The following is a 22,502-nucleotide window of genomic DNA, read 5'->3' on the forward strand; positions in this document are numbered from 1 at the left end:
TTCCAATACTTCCCATTTGAATTGTTTGAGTAGTGCTTTGGTTTAGATCGCTGTGTGAGGCCGAGCGTTGTCATGAAGCAAGCCGACTCCATTTGTCAGCATTCCCCTTTGTTTGTTTCGAATTGCCCTTCTATGACGAGTAAAAGTCTGGTAATATGCAGCAAAATTAATTGTCATTCCGGGAGGCATAAATTCAACCTGAAGAATGCCTTGTCTGTTCCAAAAAACAGAAGCTGAAATCAAAGTTTTGAATTTCTTGGCTTTCGGTGAATTTGAATGGCGTCATTGCATCGATTGTTGCTTGGATTCAGATGTATGCTGATAAACCAGGGTTGGCCGGATTGGACCCAATTGGGTTGGATCCAATGGGTTTTTTTGAAAAAACCCATAATTTAGCCCACTTTTGGGTTTTTAAAAATTTGCTGAGAAGTTTTTAGAAAAAATTGATTCATTTAAATACTTTCACAATTTAAACTTATTTTTTATTTGTTCTTTACCACAGACAATGGATATAAAAAATGAATTTTGAACTTAAATAGTATTTCTTAACTCTTGACGGCATTAAAAAAAATACTTCAAAGATTTTAAATAAATATATTTAACTTCTTTCTTTAACTGGTCAATAAATAACTCAAACTATCTTGACTAAGTCCTGTCACGTCTGATTTTCTCAATATTTGTTGATTGTACAGAGGAAACTACTCTAGCTAAAAGGCTTTCATGTGAATTATTTTCTGCAAACCAACACGTCACAAATCTCAAATAAACAAGGTATATTTTTTAGAAATTAACAGGTTTCTCAAACGGCCAGACAGAAAACAGAATAGGATGTACAGTATTTTCATTATCTTACGAAAAAGGTTAATATTTCTTACTCTGTACACAGAAATAGAAAAACAGGCAACGTAAAGTTCAAAGAAATGTCTTGATTAAGCTGGAATTCAGCAAAAAGAGATTTTTTAACTACCTGAGGTTCTACAGTAGTTTTGCATAACCAAATGAAATACAATAAAGTAACATGCAAAAAAAAAATGTAGTAATAAAAAACGAACAATAGATTTTATCACTCAAAAAGTAACTTTGCCTTAACTGTTGGTAATCATGGACACTAAAAAATCTGAAACTTCACCATTCTTGGGTTTTGTTGTCTTTTATACTTTTCTTCAGAAAACGCTGAATTTTAACTAGTTTTCCAGCTTTCTTTACCCCAAGACAATTTTTGGGCTATGTCCATATACTTACGCTACAATATGTTACAAGTACCCCACATTTTCCCTAAAAAAAGACAAAAAAACCCACATTTCTTTTAAAAAACCCAGCTTTAGTTGGGTTTTTTTTGGGTTTTATTTAAAAAAACCCAAAAAACCCTGGGTCCATGGGCTTTTTTAAAAAAACCCGGGTTTTTGCCAACCCTGTGATAAACCCATGTCTCGTCACCTGTCGCAATGTGATCAAGGAACTCATCAACTGCTTCTGCATAGCATGTGAGGGAGTCGAGTGCAAAGCCCATCCTTTTCTTTTTGTGTTCTTCTGTTAATATTTTCAGAACCCAGCGCACACACAATTTCTAGTACCCTAACTTGAGAGTCACAACTTCATAAAGAGTTTTCATTGACATTTGTGACATGATCGGATGCAATTCTTTTAATTTGTAATGTCTATTCGCACGAATTGCTTCCTCCGTTCTCTGAAGAAGGGCATCACAGATGGTCGACCTGTTCTTTGTTCGTCATGAAAATTGATCCTACCTTCAGAGAAATGACGACACCATTTCATCACATTTTATCAATTCATAATGCTCCCATATACAGAAACAATTTCTTTGTGAATATCTGCTAGTCTCTGACCTTTTGCATGAAGAAAACGTATGATGAAGCACACTTCGCATTTGGCGGAATTCTGAATCGGCGCAGCCATTTTAATCACAAGCTATTCCAACCAGAATCAGCATTGCAATGCCGAACGACCGCAAGAAGGAAGCTAAAGGTTCGAGATTAACACCTGCGTTGCCAACTTGCTCGCCTTACTTTTCGAAATGCTTTCGTATATAATGGATTAAAATAAGCTTATTCAGAAAAACTTTTAGTAGAAAATCCACGTGGTTAACTTATATGTCAAAAATTTATTGAATCAGTCCATGATCTAATCTTTATTTCCCACCAACAACTCTTGGATACATTAATGTATGATACACTGCCCCCCCCCCCTCCTTTCAACCAAAAGAGGAAAAAAGCTATGGTATGCTAAAGAGGTTGTGAAAGGACATAGTGGATGTATATCTAGAAATGAATCACTCAGGATTTATTCAGAATATGACGGATTAATCATGCATTTGGGGGGGGGGGAGCAAATCTATTTTTTCTTTCACAGTTTTCAATGTAAGAGTAATGATTTTAATTTCAAGCAAAATCATTGTGTCAGTGAAGAATATTGTTAAAGTGCTGCTGAATGATGTTTGTGTTAAAATTAGTTAATGATACAACTACACTCTTAATTATCCACAAGCAAATTACAGGTAAAAAAACTGTTCAATCTGTGGGAATCTATTAGGCAGCATTTTGCATGTTGCAAAGGGTTTTGCAACACATCAACACACTGCCACAGTATTTAGAGGAGTAAAAATATATCTAGCAATTAGCTAAAAACTTGAGTACAGATTGAAATACAGATAAGTTTTATTGCCCTTGTACATATTTTCTGCGTGTGTATGAAATTTTTTTGTACTATTAGAGTCATGTTTTTAAGCAAATAGTTTTTACCATATTTGCCCTTCCCTTTTATCCTTTTTGCTAGATATTTGCTATTTTTACTTCCTATGGCACCTGTGCCCTTCAATTACACGGCTCATCAAGAGTTTACTGTAATATTCGTTGTGTTACGTTTTCAATTTTTGCAAGAGCATGGGAAAAAGGAGGTGTTCATTGAAATCTCAGTCAGGTTTTGCCAATGTTTTTTAAATGCAAATGTTGAGAGCAAATCGTTGTTGATTCCCCCCCCCCTCCCACAAACATTCACCCCTCTTCCCGTATGATGTCACATTTTTCTGCATTTCTACAGTTTCCTTTATTTTATTAGCTTTTGCTTTATTAGAAATGACCATTAGTAATTTGGTAGTTGATAATTCAGAACTCAATGGTATTTTTTTTTCTGTTTGTTTATCTGCTTTTAATTATTTGAAGGCTACTTAAAAGGGTTTTGTTTTATTTATGCTGTTGCATCAATTGTGTGAAAAATAAAAGCACAGCCGCTGGAGGAGACTTCTCAGTGTATACAGCCTTCTTAGAAAGCATAGCAAGTAAGAAGGTTGGCAAACCAAGCAAGCAAGGGGAAACACTTCCTTGTAAAAAATAAAATTTGAGAAAATATACTTTTAAAATTTATTAATCTTTAGTTTCAGTTTAATTTTTTTCAAAAGTAGATTTGACTAAAATGCTGTAAAATTTCTGCTGATTGTGCTTAAAATGTTTATATATTTTGTTTTAAAATATAACTGAGCTCTTTGTTTTCAGCTAATGAATGTTTGAACCTTTTGCTCAAACTTGCTCAGTCACATGCTAAAGATGCCCTTGATGAGCTAATCTCTTACATTGATTTGCTGCAAGAAAGAGATCCTAATTTAAGTGAATCTCATCTGATTTCCATTCTGTATGTAATGATATGGTTTGTAAAGACTCTCGGCACTTTTCTTCCAGTAAAATTTATTAGTCGACTTTTTTCGCCCAAGTCTCTATCCAGGAAACTTAGATTTTCACCTTCACCTCATGTAAGTATAATATATTTGAAAGTGTATTGTACTCTTTATTTTTACTGTCCATCATATATGCAGTCATTTTAAACTGGACTTGTGCTCATCTGTCTTGGGGATGGATATCTGTCATTTTATAAAGACTCAAAAAGAACTCGGGTCTAAAATTATTTTTTGATTTAATAGGAAAATGGTCTTCCCCTAAAATATATAAGATGTTTAAGCATTAAGAAAATTAAGCAGATTCTTTAATTTGCCAGAAATATTTGCATGACTAACCACAAGTTTCCAGGAAATTCGACCAAGCAGACATTAATATTTATTAGTTGCTGCTCGCTACTGTTACAAACAAATGTTTTCTCTCCAATCATCGAGTGGCATTAACCAATGATACCCATCCACACATGTCCAAAAATTAAAATATCATGCGTGAAACTCGCTTCTGTTCAGTGTTTACTTTTAGTGATCGAAAGATCAGAAGACGGAAACAATCAAACCTGACAGAACCAGCCTCGTCCAGATCTAGCACCCATCTAGATAGCGCTGGATGAACTTGATCAGACTTTGCCACTTGTACAGAGCAAAATAGACATGATCTGTTTCATAAAAGCTTACTGGTTTTCCTTTACTTTAACTCAGAAATAAAATTGTTTTTTAAAACATGCTGCTTCAGGGAACAGCAATAGATTTTGAAGTTGTGCTGTTCTGAAGTTAATTTTTTTTAATAAAAGTGTTGTGTTTCTGTTAGCATTTTAACCATTTACTAATTTTGAAATTTAAAATGTCAAAATTTGTCAGCCATCCTCAGCCTACAAATGAAATGGGATTAAAAATTGTCATCACAATTTGTGAAAATCGATTTTGAAACTGTTTGAGCAAGAATTTAAGAATAGAAATGTTTAGTCAAAAACCCCCAACAAATTCCACAATGCAAACATTAGTGAGAAAATATCGCAGAGCTGGTTTGGTGTGGAATAAAAACCATAATTTGTTTCAAAACGAGTTTGAAACCCACCAAAAATGATACAGTAAAGGGACGCCTAAAAAAAAGTTTGACAAAATCTCAATAACAGTTATCCATTATAACAGTAATTAAGGAATCATGTGTCAAAATAATACCATTATGTAACAGGACTTGCATTTTTATTCTTATAAACTTGCTTCTGTGCAAGAATTATAACTTTTAATCAATCATTCCCATGTTGAGTTCTGCCGCTGGTTTCTGAGTGAAGTGGAGTCATTCATTTTGGATCCTCAGTTTTTCATTTTTTCACATTACGCCTGGTTTATTGTATCAGTGTGTATGTGAATGCACAAGACTTAATATCATTATGTATCATTGAATTCCCGCCTGTACCTTGAACAACCGCTGTCTGGTTTCGAGCTTGGTGTTGGTGTGCAATGTCTGGTTTTCACTTCATGATGGGAATCATTCACCAAACTACCATGCTTATTAATGTGTCTAAAATCAGTTCAATCCATTTGTGGATCAACTTACAAAGGATAAAAAAGATTTATATTTTCAAATACTATTTTTTTTTTCTGATTAGAGAACATGCTAAAATCAGTCAAATGTACTCATTCTTAAAACATAAGTAGCTGAAAACATACAGAATATGGATGAACCTTTTAATCAAATGAGATATCTAATTGTTTTTGCCATACATTTGTTGAAGATTTTTATTTCACAATGGGCCCTTTAAAACTATCGTTAATCCTCAGGTTGTAATTTAAACAGTCTTGTTTTTAAAAACTTCTTTTCTATATGCCTTTTTTAACATATTTCACTATTGGTTTTGAAAAATCGGAATACTTCTGGATTAGATCATATATTTGCTCAAAAATCTCTTTGATCTAGTTAAATAAAATTCGAGTAGATAACAGTATTATTAAAAGTTCAGTGATGTAAAGGAAGAAGTTGCATCAGGTAGTTGCTGATTGAAAAGGGAGATTGAGACTGTCCACATAAATGATGTCACACTTTTTTATTTCAACCAAAATGTGTGTTGATGCACTTGTTGTTTCCCCCGCCTTCCTCTCCCTTGTCACAAACTTGCAATTTCATGATCCCCTCATAGTGTGACATATTTGTGGGAGACTCCATAGTGAATTTTAACTTTATTGTAAACAAATTTAACACTGATGTAGCAGTTGTTGTAGAGATTTTAATTTCATGTACTTTCTATAATAATATTATATATTCATTTTTGAATTAGGTGCAGAGATTGCTTTTTGAACTGTATCATATTGTACTAGCTGTTAAAAATGTCCAAGTTGTTGAAGAATTTTACAAATGTATCACAGTAGACATTATGGAAGCTCACAGTGTAATATTGAAGGCTTGTGATGACAATGAAATGAAGTCATTTGCAGCAAAGACAGCTGAAGCTTCTCTTTTATCAAGTCTTTGTGCTCTGGTGGAAATTGGAAATGCAAAGCACTCATTGATTAGAGTAAGTTCTTACAAATAGTTTGTCTTCTCCCCCCCCCCCCATATTTAATAAAGTTTAGCCAACTTTGCTAGCTGCATATGATAAGTTTCATGCAAAATATTGTATTTTATTTTTTATAAATTTACTGTTGACTCACTCCTTTTTATCCATACCATGCTTTTTATGATATGGATAAAAACGTGCAATTAACATTACAGCCTAACATAATCAGGAATGAGAAGTCAAACGAAATTCTAGTTGCAATGAATCAGAATTGTGTCCCCTTAAAGTTTGCTGTAGCAGGATTTCACTGTAGTAGCTTGATTTTGACCTGATGCAAAAGAAAAAATAATGAAAGTCACAACAATAATGACTAATGCAAAGTTGAACTTTCCTCAACAGTTCCATGGCTTTTCATGGGCAGAAAAGTTTCAAATGTAAACCTAGGAGGTACCGATATTTTTCAGGACATGAGCATTCCCATGAAAACTTTAACACCAGAATGAGACAATAAAACAGTTAAAAAAAATTTAGTAACTTTTTTGGTACAACAGAAAAAAAAAATCTTTGAAGAAGAGTTGGAATACAGTTGATTTTTTCCGTGCTCCTGTATGCTGTGCATATTACATGTAATAATGTTTGACCATTTTCTAATATTAAATTCATTGTTTTCTTTTTAAATTTAATTTTCAGATGTTCGCATTGAAACCCAGTTTTTTTGACCTTATGATAAATCATTTAAAACCTACTGCTCCAGAATTGGCGAAAAATTTTCCTGTTTTGCAGTCAACTATACTGTACATATTATATTCTCATTTTCGTAGGTAAGTTTATTTATAGTTTTAAAACTTATACATGTAATAAAATGAAGAATTTGTTTGATTCTGTGTTTAGCGCACGTCACGATGGAAAAAAATTCCCTAGAAGCATGAAATTTTAATTTGTATAGTTGTAGTTACTACCAAGGTTATGGATCTCTTAGTCAAATTTTCGTTAAGTTAATTAGAAAAAATGTTAAATAATTGTTTTATGCAATTTTCAACACTTTTTACCCCGCAAACTCCAAACTGTGTTGGAGAAATAGTTTTTTATGAGGTTTGGGTAGAAAATCAATTTTAAAGTTAATATGATAAAAAAATCACAAATACGGTAGAGTCTCAAATGTCCAAGGTTCCGCTTAATTTGAGGTGCTTTGTTGGTATTTTTAAGGTAAACATTTGACTGACAAAAAATATTTTAATCTGAAAATCGAAAAACTTCCCTAAAAACTCCCTATAAGGTAATAAAAATAGGTATATTGAAAGGTTTATATCATAACACTTGCCAAGTGGCATGACATATTCATTGATTGTTAGAGGTGGATTAAGGGATGAATTGAAGAAAGTAGGAAATACAAGAAATAACTTCAAATTAAACCATTGTTTTGCCTAAAGAACAAACAAACAGCTCTTTTAGAATATCCAATTGCATTTAAAAAGATAAGTGAAACTTGACGCTGTAAGAATTGGAATCATATATACGAAATTTTATCCTTCTATGACTAATGTTTTTGTATTATGTGAGGTACATATGTATGCTCACACTACACGGACACAAATGTCATGACAAAAGTCATCAAAAATGATTCGAGGACGATCAAAGGGTATTTTTTGGTTGTCTGCAAGTTTACACACAAGTAAGTTCAAACATCGAAAAAGAAAAAAACCTAATCAAAACTCGTTTAGGGTTTATTAAAACATAAATTTATGATAAAATTTGAATGATAAATTTTTCGAGGAGACAATATTTCCTCTTCATAGCCTAAAAGAGTAAACAGTACATGTCCTTACTTAAGCCTAAGAATTCGGATAATCCGAGTTTTCAGCAATCTGAGGTGGCGCGAGCTCCAATTACCTCGAATTTTCAAGACTCTAATGTAAATTGATTTCTATATATATTTTGGAATTTTTTTAACTAAAAATATGATTGGAACAATTTTATGTTGCTCAACTCAACCAGTGGAAATTTGAAAAAATAAAACCTGTTCTTATGTTTCTGAGTATATTAGGGTCTAGGGTATAATTAGGGGAACCTATCTATCTCATTGTTCAGGAAAAAAAGTGTTCACAAATACAATATTTAAAATACTGAACAAGATTCCTAATTTAGTGCTTTCGTTTAAAGAAAATTTTAATCTTTGTATTATAGACGCCATCATTATGTTGCTGCATAGCATGACGGCAACATTGTTGCAGCGACCTTGCAAGATTTGGTTTTCATAGTGAAGGAGTAATTGTCAATTAGTACTATTTCCTTTTTTAAAGTACAACACATTTTTTTTTCATTTTTTAAAGATTATTTATATAGATGTTAGAAATATGTAAATCGATGAATATATGAGAGACATTGATAAACAAAATGTGAAAGAATTTTGTTTTTGAAAATTTCTTACAGTAACTTAATAATTATACATAATTGAAAGAGTTTCCTAAAAAAAAAAAGAGAGAGAGAAAGAACATTTTTTATATGATCTATAACACTTTAGTCACTATACTTTCATTTTGTTTCATTTTTTTAATAAAAGGGTAGAAGGAAAAGAAAGAATTTTTTTCTTCTTTTTTGATTATTTCTCATTTGTCTAAATAAATCTTGTTATGCAAAAATAGTAAGCAAAACCTTTTTTTAGGCACTCTCACTTTGCAAACAACAGTATTCTTGTTAATCCTGACTCAACAACTTCTCCAATTTCAACATCTGGTCATAATTCTCCTATAATGACAGATGTTCCTCCTCCTGTTTCTAGTAGTGGCCATTTAGGGAGTATCATTAAGATGTTAATACAACTTTTGGAAGGTCAATATAATTCCTATGATAGCAGGTGCATATGTTTTATTTTAGTTTGATATGTGTAATTTATTAAGTTGATATAATTTTTGCATATATTGTTAAGTGTTTTACGTACACAGTTAAAAATGACTATTTTTTATAACTAAAATTTCTTTTTTTTTTGTGTATATGATGCTCTATCAATGAAAATATATTTTCTTGGTCGTTAAAGAGTGCTGGTATTTCTTTATAATGATTTTTATGGAGTAAAATAGTGAATGGCCTGTAAAGCAGATCTGCACGGTCCATTTCGTTTTGTCTTAAAAATTGAAAACCTTGTTCTAGAACATTCTTGCTGGTGTGTCACATTTTTGGTTTATGAATTATCTTAGAGTGCAGAAAATAAAAAACATTAGAAGAGTGAGATAATCCAGTTATAAATACATTAATCAATGTGCATATCATTTAAATAGCTTCTTTGATACTGTAAGGTTTGAGATGGTTGGCTGATAATTTGTTGCTTTTAAAAGCACACATGCTTTCGAATTTTCATTGATAACCTGTTTAATGGTGAATTAAAATGAATTTTATTTGGGAAAATACCTGTTGACTTAAGTAGTTAGATTTTACGTCTGAAACTAACTTTCTTTTTCGAAGAAACTTTGGAAGGAAGTGATGTTCAACATGTAGCTATGATGCATATACATGTATCCTGCATAAGTGATTTTTATCTGCGTCTTTCATTTAAAACTATGCCCTAAAACCTTAAATAAATTTGTCTGTATTACTGAGGGGTTGAAGAGAATAGAAAGGTTAATGGTCCAACACAGTTTCCTATTTTATCAAACTTTATTATAAAAACTCAACATAAGATCATAGGCTTTAAACTTTTCAAATTGGGTTTGAATTACATGTATGTAATTGTTTCAGAAAGTAATCCTGAAATAGAATTATTTTACTATCTATTTTTTTCTAAAGTTTGAGAACTGTGTGTTCCTTGCCCTGTAAGCACAAAATTAAATAATTGAAATAAGTAATATTATCGAGTTTAATTGTTTTTAGAAAAATTGAAAAGCATTAGCCAAACTGTTACTTGACTTTTTTTTATTTCATAGAACAGCTTACAGTTTTAGTGTCTAATTTAACTCAAAATAGTGTAAGAGATGTTAAAACTGTTTACTTGGTCACTAAAATTTTCCCAGTTGGTCACAAGTAGGGCTGAACGATATCAGAACTTTAATATCGCGATATATCGCTCTCAAAATATCAATACTTTTGATATGTCAATATATTTAGGTCGTTAAATTCAACTATTTTGTGTGTGGGGGGGGGGGGGGGTGACTGCAAAGCCTATTATATAAGTATCTGCAATAGAGAAAAGCTATATGCCATCTTGGTGAATAAATATTTTAACAATTTATTCTAATAATATAGCTACAGCAAGGATTCTCATGTGTTAGAAGAATTTAAGTCTTTTTATTAGTAGGTCGCAATTCTTGAGGGAAAAGGGGACTTGGTAAAATTGAGGGGTGCCATCCCAGTCGTGGGCACCCCTAGTTACATCATCTGCTACAGAGAAATGCTATTGGACATCGCATTGGAAAAAAAAATATTCCACCAGTTTATTCGAATAATAGTAGCTAAAGCAGGCATGCCCATGGGGGGAGGGGGGTCTTGATGCTTATATACAATTGAAATTAGCAAAGAAGTTATTTTAAAAGGAGTTTAGTCTCTTCAATAAAAGGTCACGTTTTGGGGGAAGCGCAATAAATTTGAGGCGGGAGGGGGATTTATGCGAATAACAATAGCAATATATAAGAATACTAACAGCCCTTGGGGGGGGGGAGGAAGGTCATGACGCAGACATTGCCATTAAATTTTTTACCGAAGAATTTTTATCCATTAAAAAGATGGTGGCATTTTTCTTTTGTTTGGGGGGGGGGGTGATAAAATTAAGGGGAGCCACCGCACTTGGGGAGGGAAACTGGCAGACCAGCTACATCACATACATTATAGGATCTGCAATACAGAAAAGTCATTGAACATCTTGATAAGCAAATGTTCCTGCAATTTAGGCAAATAATAATGCCTAGAGCGGGTTACCCATTCAATGGGGGGGGGGGGGGTCTTGAAGTTGACTATGCCATTGAAATTATGAGGGAACTTATTTTAAAAGTATTTTAGTCTTAAGTAGGGACTCTTGTTTTTTTTTTGAGGGGGGAGGGGGCTCGGTAAAATTAAAAATGAGGGGGGAGGGCATCGCACTTTGACGCTCAGTACAATTGAGGGGTGTTGTCGCAGTTAGGGGGATGTGCTTCCCTAACTATATTATTTTTATATTGAGATCTGCAATTGAGGGAAGCCATCAGACATTTTGAAAGCTTAATATTAAGTAGTTTATCCCAATAATAATTGCTAAAGCAGGGATATGCCCATGGGAGGGGGAGGGGGCATGAGGCAGACTATGTAACTGAAAGAATCAGAGATGCTATTTCAAAAGGATTTTGCCTCTTTTTTGAGGATCCTTTTGGGGGGGCAACACATTTGGGGAGCATTGGCACTCCCAGCCACATGATCTGCAATAGAAAAAAGTCTTCGTAAATCTTGATCCGTAAATATTTCAGTAATTTATTCTAATAGTTATAGCTTAAGTAGAAGTGCCCTTCTTGGAGGGGGGGGCATGAGACACTTTGCCACTGAAATAATTAATGAAGTTTTTAAAACGTATTTTAGTCTCTTTAATGAGATGTCATGTTTATTTTTTGGGGGGGGGGGCGTTCAAATTGAGTAGATCATCTTTGGGTTCAAGATCTGCAATTGATAAAAGCCCTCAGTAAGTAGTATTTCTGTATTTTTTTTCAATATTATTTGCTACAATGACCCTCCCCTACTTGTGGTGAGGGGGGAGGGTCACAAGCATAGACCAAATTGTTGAAATTTTACAAAGGGTACTTAAATTTTCAAGTATTTGTGAAACAGGTCTCATTATTGGGGAATAACATTTTTAAGGGAGGAGGGGGCCATGTAAACTTTTGAGGAGGGGGGTAACATCCATATTTAAATCATCTGCGCATTAAAATTTTCTTCCTTTACGTAATTTTCAAAAACCATACAAGTTCAGAAATGCAAGTTTTTTCTCGGTTTTCTACGATAATCGATGTTTTACAGAGAACCGGAAATCCTAATATGTGCTACCCCAATTCCGCAACCTATGTTTGACAAGTCAAAAAACACCAAGTATGTTAATGCGTATTTCACAAAGAAACCGATGTTCGTGCAAACTAGCATTTGCATTCGTATAATCATTTCAGCCCTAAGTACGTAAGTGTGTAGAACTTACACAAAAAACACTGTCTGCATGTGCATAGCAACAATGATAACAATTTAAAATTGTTATACGTACTTGAATTCCGTTTCAAGTGGTGCTGTGTGTTATGAATGAAGTCAATATTTTCCCTCTTAATTCGGGACTTATAAGTTGTATTTGTTCAGCTTATGCGGTCCAAAAGGGATGAGTTGCGCTCCCGCTTGTGAGATAAATATGCCACAGAAGTAGCCTCATTAGGTTTTATTTGTTTTTTATTTTTTTAATGCAAATATTTCTTTTCAGTATTTTCCGCAAACCTTTTATTCAGCGTAATATCGATGGTTTCCATTTAATTAGAATTATGAATCGTGTTGATACCTTAATTTGCTTATTATTAATTGTTGCATTAAGATGCTTTTTTTAACCAACACGCATTCATTTTTCAGGGCCCAGGAGAGGCCATATCAGCTTTGTCAGAAACTAGGGGCACGGTCTTTAGAAGCGCCCCGCTTTTGAAAACTTTATAGGGGGATGGAATCCAGAGACCAAACTGACGATGTGCCCACCTTGACCTTCTGTGGCTCTGTTAATTTTACCTTTTACTATAATTAAATATTAAATTACTGATTAAAGAATGCAGATAATTTCTTGAAATTTCAAGCCATCACCCATCACACAAAACTATCAAAGATTATGTATTTTTGAGTTTGTATTTCAATTTCTCCGTAATTATGTCCCATATTTCCGTTTCAAATAATATATCGGATAGATAGAAATCTAAGTATCGTTACCGCGGTGATAGATATGTAGTGATATATGACGATATATCGGTATATCGCCCAGTCGTAGTCACAAGGTTGCTGACTGCTGTTCTGGAGAAAATCTTCCAATAATTTTTTGACTTAAATCAATTTTTCATTTCATTTCTCCAGGAGGAATAGTTTTTCTCATCTCTTATATAATTAAAAACTGAGCATATCTATGTATGTCCAAGCTTCTTCTCCCGAACGACAGTGAACTTACCATCGAACCAGGTATCGATGGATTCGTAATCTTCCCGTCTTCATGTTTGGCTATTTAACATAATCCTCCGATAATAACTAGCGGAGATATCAATTAAAAATTATTAATTATGAAGCTTGGATTTCGACATAAAATCCCTATTTTTTGAAGGCTTTCCTCCATTCAAATTATTATTCAGTGCTTCATCTCAACTTTCCGCAACAACGCTTTTATTAAAGTGGATAGTGGGGTGAAGAAAATCGTTGATATGAAAGATCTGGGCCATTTTTTTTTTCTCGAATATGAACAGGTAAAATTCTTGTTTTTGTTTTGAGGCTTTTCCTGTAATCGGGATTTAAAATGTTTACTTTTTGGGGTTTTTCCGCAATCTGCCGCAAAATTTCACTGACTTTTTTTTTGGTTCAAGCCTGAGTGTTGAACTTGCGTCACTTGACATAAATTTTATTTTCGAGGTGGACCGTGCAAAGCCGGGCGGGGCAGCTAGTTTAACTTAAAGCTGTGAAAAAATATTTCAAGACAACTTGGGTGCAATTATATTAAACAGAACAGTGTGTTGATTTTTTTTTTGTAGATTGAAAAAGTTTCTTTCCTCTTCTTATCCTTGTATCTTGAAATTGGCAAAATTGTTCTGCAAGGACTTTGATTGTTACAGTAGTCTGCACTTTCTGCTCCTGTGTTTTTTTTTCAAAATTAAGTCTTTAGTTACTTCTATATCGAGACACAATTATTATAATTTTTGCCTTTTATTTTCTTGTGCTTTTTTTTCACATAAAGGTTTTCAAATGATTTTGAAGCTTGTTTTTTACTCTCTATTTTAAAAATGTTTTAAAAGGTTTTGTTCATTTACGTTAGCATTAATTTTTTCATTCTTGCTTCTATGCGTATGAATTCTTAAAATTTATCATGATACCATTTTTTGTACATGTAACAGTTTATTTTCTGTTTTCACAAAACACTTCTATCGTATATTTGTTACATTTGAATTAAGGTATATATTTTTCTACCAGTTCAAAGTAGTTTGTTTTACAGTTATAGCATCTTTTTGATTGTAAGTTAAAATGTTTTTTGCTTTTGTATAATTGATCTTGTTTGTTCTGTTCCAAAATTATTGATCTTAATTTTTTTTTTACTAGAAACTAATGAGTAACTAATTTTTATTTTCAGGCTTCTTGCAGCAGAATGGACTGAAGAAATATTAAAACAAGTTCAACACCACCTCAGTCGTCTTGTTCAAAATACCTGTTTTGAGGATTTGCTCCGTGCTGTTTTAAATGCCTGTAAGGAGCGTCCCAATGATTTATATTTAAGGCTATTTCAAAGATATTATTTTTCTGAGGCATGATATTAAGTAGTGGTAAAAGTTTTTAATTGTTGTGTAAATGTTAAAAAAGTGCTCCAACTCTGAAGGTATAACTAATTTTTTTTGTTAAAAATTTACAAAATCTCTTTCTCCTGTATATTTTTCAGTGGTTTTTTGCAAATGAAATTTATGTTAAAATAGTAATTTATATTTTCTTATAGGTTTTCTGAATGACACAGTTCTATCAAAAATTTGTTGCAAGAGTTTGCATATATTTTTGAAGTCCGCTGCATCAGTATTGTCTGAAAGTACTCTTCAAAGGTGCGCACAAAATTTAAATTGATTTTCATTTTTTATTTTGTGTGTGTTTATTACATTGTAGAACAGTATTGGATCATACACACAATATTTTTTCAGGTGTTATGATATATGTGTCTTGCGATTAAACAGCCATGATGATGAATTACAGGAACTATTTATTTCTATCTTATCCTTACTACCAATAGATATCATTTTAATGTAAGTACCTCATGTTTTTTTAACATAAATAGCAACATTTTTTAATTATTTGGATAACCTGGTTATTCATTGTTACATGCTTTAATTTACAGGAGCAGTTCTTTTAGTGTTCTCAAAAATGGCTATGTACATAGTGTTTCAAAAGATGCAGATTCTTCATTCAAAAGCTGTGTTTCAATTTCTGATATATGGTCAATGTATCGTGGTTACATGAGTCGATCTTCTGCTGGAAACTTTTTCAGCCATCAGTTTCGAATGATCACAAATTTTTTATTCCAAGGAAAAGATCCTCCGTAAGCTCCTTAATTTCTTTTTCTTTTTTTGAAAAATTTTGAATTTGAATTTAATATATTTGTTATTTTAATGGGTACATGTTTTTTTTTTCTTAAATCTGATCTGACATACATATGCAAGTAGAAAACTAGTTGAATTCTTTTATGAGTAACTTTATCTAACAAGCGAACCATGCCTTACTGCAGGAGCTGTCAACCTTCATCCCATGCAGTGGCATAGCTAGGGTGGGGGAAAGGGGTTAATCCTCCCCGGATGGCACTTTTTTGGGGGCAGCAATTTCACATTTTTGATGCGAAAAAATTCAATGCATGTTCCCAACAAGGAAATCATGCTTTTGATCTATTACTGGAGACAAAAAAAAGGGGGGGGGGGAAGGAGGCTTTGAATTGTAAGGTTTTGGTACGACTATGATAATAAAAATGCTGTGATACAAAACATGAGTTTTTCTTGTGGACATCTCAGCACTATTGTTAGTTTTGTTTCTTCCTTCGTCTGAAGTTACATACTTAAGGAATTGTAAGTAAATTCAAGGGACCAATGTTTTTTTTTTTACTGTTAAGGTTAACAGTAATACTATTGCGGAGTAAACAATAAATTTCACAACCTTTCGTTACATGATGAAGCTACTACTTAATTTTAAGAAAGTTCCAGTAAAACCACTTTATTTGAAAAAAAAAAAAACTATGTTTTAAAAGGGAAGTGACGACAAGAGTAAGAGGAGGGAGGTCTCAAATGGTGGGTGATTTCTTGCTCATTTTCAGGATAGCATTATCTGTTTCAACAATTGCTTTGATTGGTCATTGATTGCAAAAGTTTCATTAAGACAAAATGAATTTTATGTTCATTTTATAAAAGCACTTTTTCACACCTCAAATAATAATTGCTTGTATTACTGTTTTATATCAACAAATTCCTTTAAACAATGGGTTTCACATTTAGTCATTCATTTTAATAAAATGTTTTTAATCAGTAAAATGATGTATAGGCAAAGCCTTTCACGTTTACATCAAAAGTAATGATTTTTGATGCTCAACTTTTTCTTCTCATGAATCACAGTATGGTTAATCGAATGTAAAGAGCCTCTTTATCTTATTGTTCTCTATCAGTGAAAAGAAGAATCATCCAAACTTGGTAATATAGCAGTACCAGATCTAGGGAAGGGAAGGGGGTAAGTCTTGCTTGTAACCTGGGCGGCAACTTCTGAGTCTGTCAACATTAAGTGATTCGCTCAAGCACGGATTCAAAAGGGAGTTATATCTCCCTTTGAGAAACCAAGGAGACCCTAAATTTGCACTTCTAAAACTTTAAATTAGAAAAATTTCAACAACCTTTATGCTCCTTCCTGCTGTCACAAAGATTAAAACGCATTTTCAGAATCTTTATTTTGAAAATTTTCCAGAGGAGAGCAACTTAATATCTCTTTCTCCCTGAACTTGGCCAAACTTTGCCTAAAACAGCAGTTTTGAGGGCTCCATTTTCAACCTTTTTTGCTGTCTAACGTTTTCAAATATAGCTTTAAAATGTGTTTTAGGCGGGAGACTTCTTACCCACCGAAGACAGCTTAAAATTGCATTGTTAAACCCTCAATAAATGTCACATTTTTCCAGAAGAGCAACGGAACCTTTCTGTCCTTTAACATTACCAAACAGTCCAAAAACCTTTAGACCTTCAGTCTCAAAACCGTTCCAAGGAATACTGCCTACCTCATCCCTTCACATCTCATCTTTTAATTTAATACTGAGTTTTTGAAACTTCAATACCAACAAGTTCCTGAAGGCAGTCAAACCCTAACCCTTCCTGTAACTTGATTAAAGATAGTCTAATCTAAAACATGTATTTTGGACATCAACTTTTATCTATAAAATCCCTATCTCATCCAATGTCTCCGAAAATAGCTTAAAATTGGGTTTTTGAAACTTCAACTTCAGAAAAATTCTAAGAAAACAAACCCAAATGTCCACAAAATCCCCTAACGTCATCACAGTTGGCTCCAAATTTAGTTTTTAGAAATTTCTGAGGAAAGCCCTCAATGCCTGAGGAAGAGCTCAAAATGGGCAACATTCTCAAAAAATATTTCGGGTGAGACGCCCCCCCCCCCCCCGAACACTCATTACGTTGTCCGTGAAACAACGACTAAAATCGCGTTTTTAGAACATTGTTTCTAAAAAGTTTGCAGGGGAGATGAAAGAGCCATCTGACTTCCCAACATTTTTGGAAACATTTGGCCACTTGCTTACGCCACCAGAGATAGCCTACAGTTGCGTTTTTGAATCTTTTTCATCAAAAAATTTCTGCAGAGCTCCCAAACATGACGTCATCAAAGACAACCTAAAATTGATTTCAAGTTTGAAAATATTTTGGGAGGAAAATCCAGTCTTTGTTAAAGTTAGGGAAGCCCTTTTATACAATTTTTATGGTTTATTTTATTATTTTCCAATTTAGGAACCAAAACGAGAAATTTAATTGTAAAACAAGTGGAAATGTCAAATGTTTGTGTCATAATTATTTGTTTTACTTTGCATATCTGTGTATGAATAATTATTTAGCTCACAAGCAGTAACTTTTAGTTAATGTATTTGTTGTTTAGATATTAGTAAACCAATTCTTTTACTTGAGCATGAGATACTTGCTTAATGAAATTATTACCAAGTGTTTGTGACATCTCAAAATACTTTGGGGTAAATAATGTAAGTATAATTACACTCGGCCTACCTGCCTAAGAGTTTCTTTGAGGAAAGTTATTCTTTTCATAATTCATCGAAATCTTAAGGAAAACGCGAGTTAAACTGTTAGGTTTACATCAGTTATCACTCATATGCTTTTAGAACCAGCCTTAGCAAAGTTTTGTTCCTTTTTTTTTCTCCTTCCTTTATCTTTCATTTGTTTGCTGTTGCTAAAAATCCTATAACTTTTAGTTGTTTTTTTTTTTGCCCCCTCACTTTTCAGTTCCAATCGCTGCCTCTGCCAGGCAGTCATAATCTCCAATGTCTTCTCGGCCATCTTGGGAAGGCGAAACAAACACTTCTTACATAAATGATAATTACGGCCAGACTGATTTCTCTACAAACTCGGGAGGTGCTGCAATCGAAAGAGAAGGCTTTACGCTGCACAACTGTCGGATGCTCAGATTTGGGGCATGCATGGTTCTTCAGTAGTGGCATAAGTCTCGTTATTTAATAGCCACACCTTGTATACCTTTTTTTTTAATCAAGTAATATTTAATAAAGCTTTTTTTTTTTTTGAATGAAAAATTCATTTAAAAAGTAAGTTGTAAGATGTTATAATACATTTTCAAGGAACAAAATAACTGAAAAAAAAAATGACATTCAAAAGCTGGAGTGAGGGTATCATAACATAAACACGGGAAATTATCCTGGTTATCTTAAACAAAGAAAAGATTAAAACATTATTGCTAATTGCGCTAGATTTTATGCTTTACCTAAGGTACATAAAGCTGGCGTTCCTTTCAGGCCGATTGTTTCCAATATTGATACGGCTTCTTATAAACTTGCAAAATATTTAGTCTCTGTGTTTTCTCCTCTTATGAGTCATAATGTATTCACTGTAAAAAACTCTATCGATTTTGTCAAAAAAATTCAGAATTGCGTTCCAAATAATTCTTTTATGGCTTCTTTTGATGTGAACTCATTATTTACGAACGTTCTGGTCGAGGGTTCATTGTTATGCCTTCAGAGTAGACTCTCTGAATTTCATTTTACTTCTAAGCAAATTGAGGATTTAGTTTTCCTTACTCATACTAGTCTAAAGCAATGTTCCTTTGTTTTTAATGCTAAATTTTATACAATGTTGGATGGTTTGGCAATGGGAAACCCACTTAGCACCATCCTTAGTGATATTTACATGCATTACTTTGAGCTCAAGTTGTTTCAGAAACTACAGTTTCAATTCTATGTTCGCTATGTTGATGACTGTTTTGTTCTTATGAGTCACGATCAACTAAGCATTGATGATGCTTTATCTATTTTAAATTCCATTGATCCTCATATTCAATTCTCTTATGAAAAAGAACAGAATAATTGCCTTCCATTTCTGGATGTTCTCGTTTCTCGAACCGAGTCCGGTTTTGAAATTACAGTTTATCGCAAACCTTTTGCTGTTTCATTACCCCCACATAGATTATCGTCTCACCCTCCTAATCAAAAATATTCAGCTTTCAACACATTTGTTTATCGTGCAATGAATATTTGTTCTTCACCTGAGCTTCTTAATGCGGAACTTAACTATTTAAGAGCTGTGGCTGTTGATAGAGACTATCCGCCCACCTTAGTTGATTCCATTTATAAAAAACTTTGCAAAAAATCTCAAAATATTGTTCTTAATAGAACTTTTAACACTAAGAATTTAATTCTGCCTTCAGGGGTCTGGCCAGAGCAAATTTGGGTCCGTTAATGGACCCTTCACAAAAATCTGATCAAGAAAAACGGACCCTTCACAAAATTCTGGTAAACAAAAACGGATATTTCACAAATTGTTTATTGAAAGAGCAAATCTCAAACTAAAATAATGCAGCATATTTAAAGTTAAATTAGAGGAATCAACTTATACAAAATCAGCTAATTTTGCAAAAGAAAAAGAAAAAATCGGCACTCTTGTGATGCTCCTGCAAGCCATAAATAATTACTACCGCCAAATAAATATAATGCCTGTTGTTGGTTTCTTTGAAAGAAATTAACAGCTGAAAGTCATTTTGGTTTATAATTTTGCTTGTTTGTTTTATGCAGCGGTGTTGTTGTAAACTTCTTTGGAAAAGCGTCAACATTCTCTGAATAGGCGTAGTAAGCACTTTTCTCCCCACTCATGATTTAATCATCAATAATATACAGCAAAATGAATTTAGAACTGTAAAGGATAGTATGGGTGGGGTGGATGTGATCACTTCAGATAAGGTTACAAAATTCAAACTTATCGCCACTTAGTGTCTGGTGGTGCGATGTTAAACTGTTATTTTGGGAGAAAGTTATATGGGTTTGGTTTTTCGATACTAAAAAGGATAATTAACTTTAAATAAACTTTTATTTACCGTTATTTTTTCTATAGATGCCTACATTTTGAAAAACGCTATCTTTTTACATCCGATATGAGAATTGTATTTTATTCTTTTTTTCAAGCTAACTTCGCTTTATTAGGATGCAAATAAATGAAAAGCCTCTTTATTTTGTAACAAAGTTTATTTCAAGTTTTTAAAGGGAATTCCATTTTCTTTTATGAGTCAATAATTAAAATGCTGAATCGATGGTTTATTTTTTATTTTATTTATTTTTTTATTTATTTTTGCTTTAACTGTGTCCAGATATTAATGATATGTTTATCATAGGACTCTAAAATGCAATTCAAAAGTAATTTTATCAAAAATATTTATTTTACAAGCCGTTTTTATACTTTTGATTCCTTCATTTTGAGGATTGCAATCTCTTTGCATCCACTGTGGAAATCTGATTTTTCGAATTTTTGATGTTTAGTACGCTTAGTTAAGAGGTACACAAATAAAATATTTTTTTTTTATTTTTGTGAAAATCACGGAGTTTATACGGTTTGAATGAAACTCTGTGCTCTTAAACAGTGTCTTGGGTTAAAAAGTTAAATGCTGAACCCCTGCCTAATTTTTTTTCTTACAGTTATTTTAAATACTATACAAAAAAACATTTCTAGTATAATTTAACATGATGTAGAATGGTAGATAAATATTGATACTTGAGGGGTGCCCATCTCCCAGGGAGCGATGCCTTCCCCCTCTCCCCAAATACTAGAAAAACACTCAAGAATGATATTCTCAACAGAAAAGAGAGAAAACACTCAACTTTAAGTGTCAATGATACAGTTTTCACGATCTCAAGAGTCTAAACTTTCGTTTTTACAAGAATTTTTTTTTTTTTTATTATTTGATTTTTCACAAAAATAATTGATTTTTCACAAACTTATTTTATTTTTCACAAAAAACGAACCCTGTGAAAAATCCTGGACAGACCCCTGGCCTTTCTTCCTTAATATTAGTTTTCAGGTTGCTAAGATTCTGAAGCGATTCCAAATCCAAGTGGTATTTTCTCCTATTAATAAACTTTCTTTCTCTTCTCTTAAAGATTCTATTCATCCTCTTAATTGTTGTGGGATCTATAAAATTGTTTGCAATTGCGGACTCGGATAAATCGGACAGACCCGCCGTTCTTTGAAATTTCGGTTAAAAGAACATCAAAGCTATGTGAGGAAACAACAGCTGAATAAATCCAGTATTGCCCAACACTGTTGGGAATCAAATCACTCTTTTGATTTCAACTCTTATCAAATTATCCAAAAATGCCTAAATTCATTGGATCTTGATTTTTGAGAATCTTTTCACATCCTGAGGAACCGTTCTAATTTAGTTAAGGGACATTCCAAGGTATTTTTGACATTTATGTAGAGTCCGTAACGTGACCTTTTTTGCCATAACTTTTTAATTTACCGTTTGATTTGCAAATTATTTTAATTTGAGCTGGTGTGTTGGTAGGAAAAGATCAAAATAAAATAATATGCTAATCGAACAGTAAATTAAAAAGTTATGACAAAAAAGGTCACGTTATGGACTCTACATAAATGTCAAAAATACCTTGGAATGCCCCTTAATGGTCTTACTGCAATTCCCTATTTTTCTTCTGTGTGGACTCCTTTGTTAAAATTGGTTTAGTTTTTCTATTATTTTTATGTAAACGTCGTACATTTCTTACATTTATTTTTTTCATTTTTTGCTTTCTAATTTCGTTTTGTGATTAACTAATTCCAATATGTTTATCCTTCATTTTGTTTTTTCCTGCATTTCTCCATTTGATACATTGCTTTCATACATAGTTTTTCCCGCTGGTAAATTTATTGCTAATTTATTCAGAGTGGTTTCATTTTTGGACTTTTTGCATTGTTTATGGGTTTTCTTGGAAAATTTATTACTTAACGGTTTTTTCCTGATGAAATTATATAATAAATTTTGCCTCCAGGTGTCATTTTATCTTTTTTGTTTTGTTTAATTTCTATTTTTTGATATTTATACTTTCTCCTGTTCCACCCTGTTGCTTTTCTCGGATGACT

The 22,502-nt window shown here is 32.8% G+C and overlaps 1 protein-coding gene across 1 annotated transcript in view; it reads left to right on the plus strand.

Moving 5' to 3' along the window:
* Window positions 1-22,502, plus strand: part of LOC129216614 (serine/threonine-protein kinase SMG1-like) — a 248,709-nt gene that overhangs the window by 37,377 nt on the left and 188,830 nt on the right. The window contains exons 13-20 of the mRNA XM_054850834.1: window positions 3,510-3,763; window positions 5,962-6,198; window positions 6,871-7,001; window positions 8,843-9,034; window positions 14,477-14,589; window positions 14,834-14,933; window positions 15,030-15,131; window positions 15,224-15,424. Of these exons, the coding sequence (XP_054706809.1) occupies window positions 3,510-3,763; window positions 5,962-6,198; window positions 6,871-7,001; window positions 8,843-9,034; window positions 14,477-14,589; window positions 14,834-14,933; window positions 15,030-15,131; window positions 15,224-15,424 (1,330 nt within the window). The remainder of the gene's footprint in view (window positions 1-3,509; window positions 3,764-5,961; window positions 6,199-6,870; window positions 7,002-8,842; window positions 9,035-14,476; window positions 14,590-14,833; window positions 14,934-15,029; window positions 15,132-15,223; window positions 15,425-22,502) is intronic.

This window comes from Uloborus diversus, chromosome 1 (genome assembly GCF_026930045.1).
Source record: "Uloborus diversus isolate 005 chromosome 1, Udiv.v.3.1, whole genome shotgun sequence".
Taxonomy (NCBI): Eukaryota; Metazoa; Arthropoda; class Arachnida; order Araneae; family Uloboridae; genus Uloborus; species Uloborus diversus.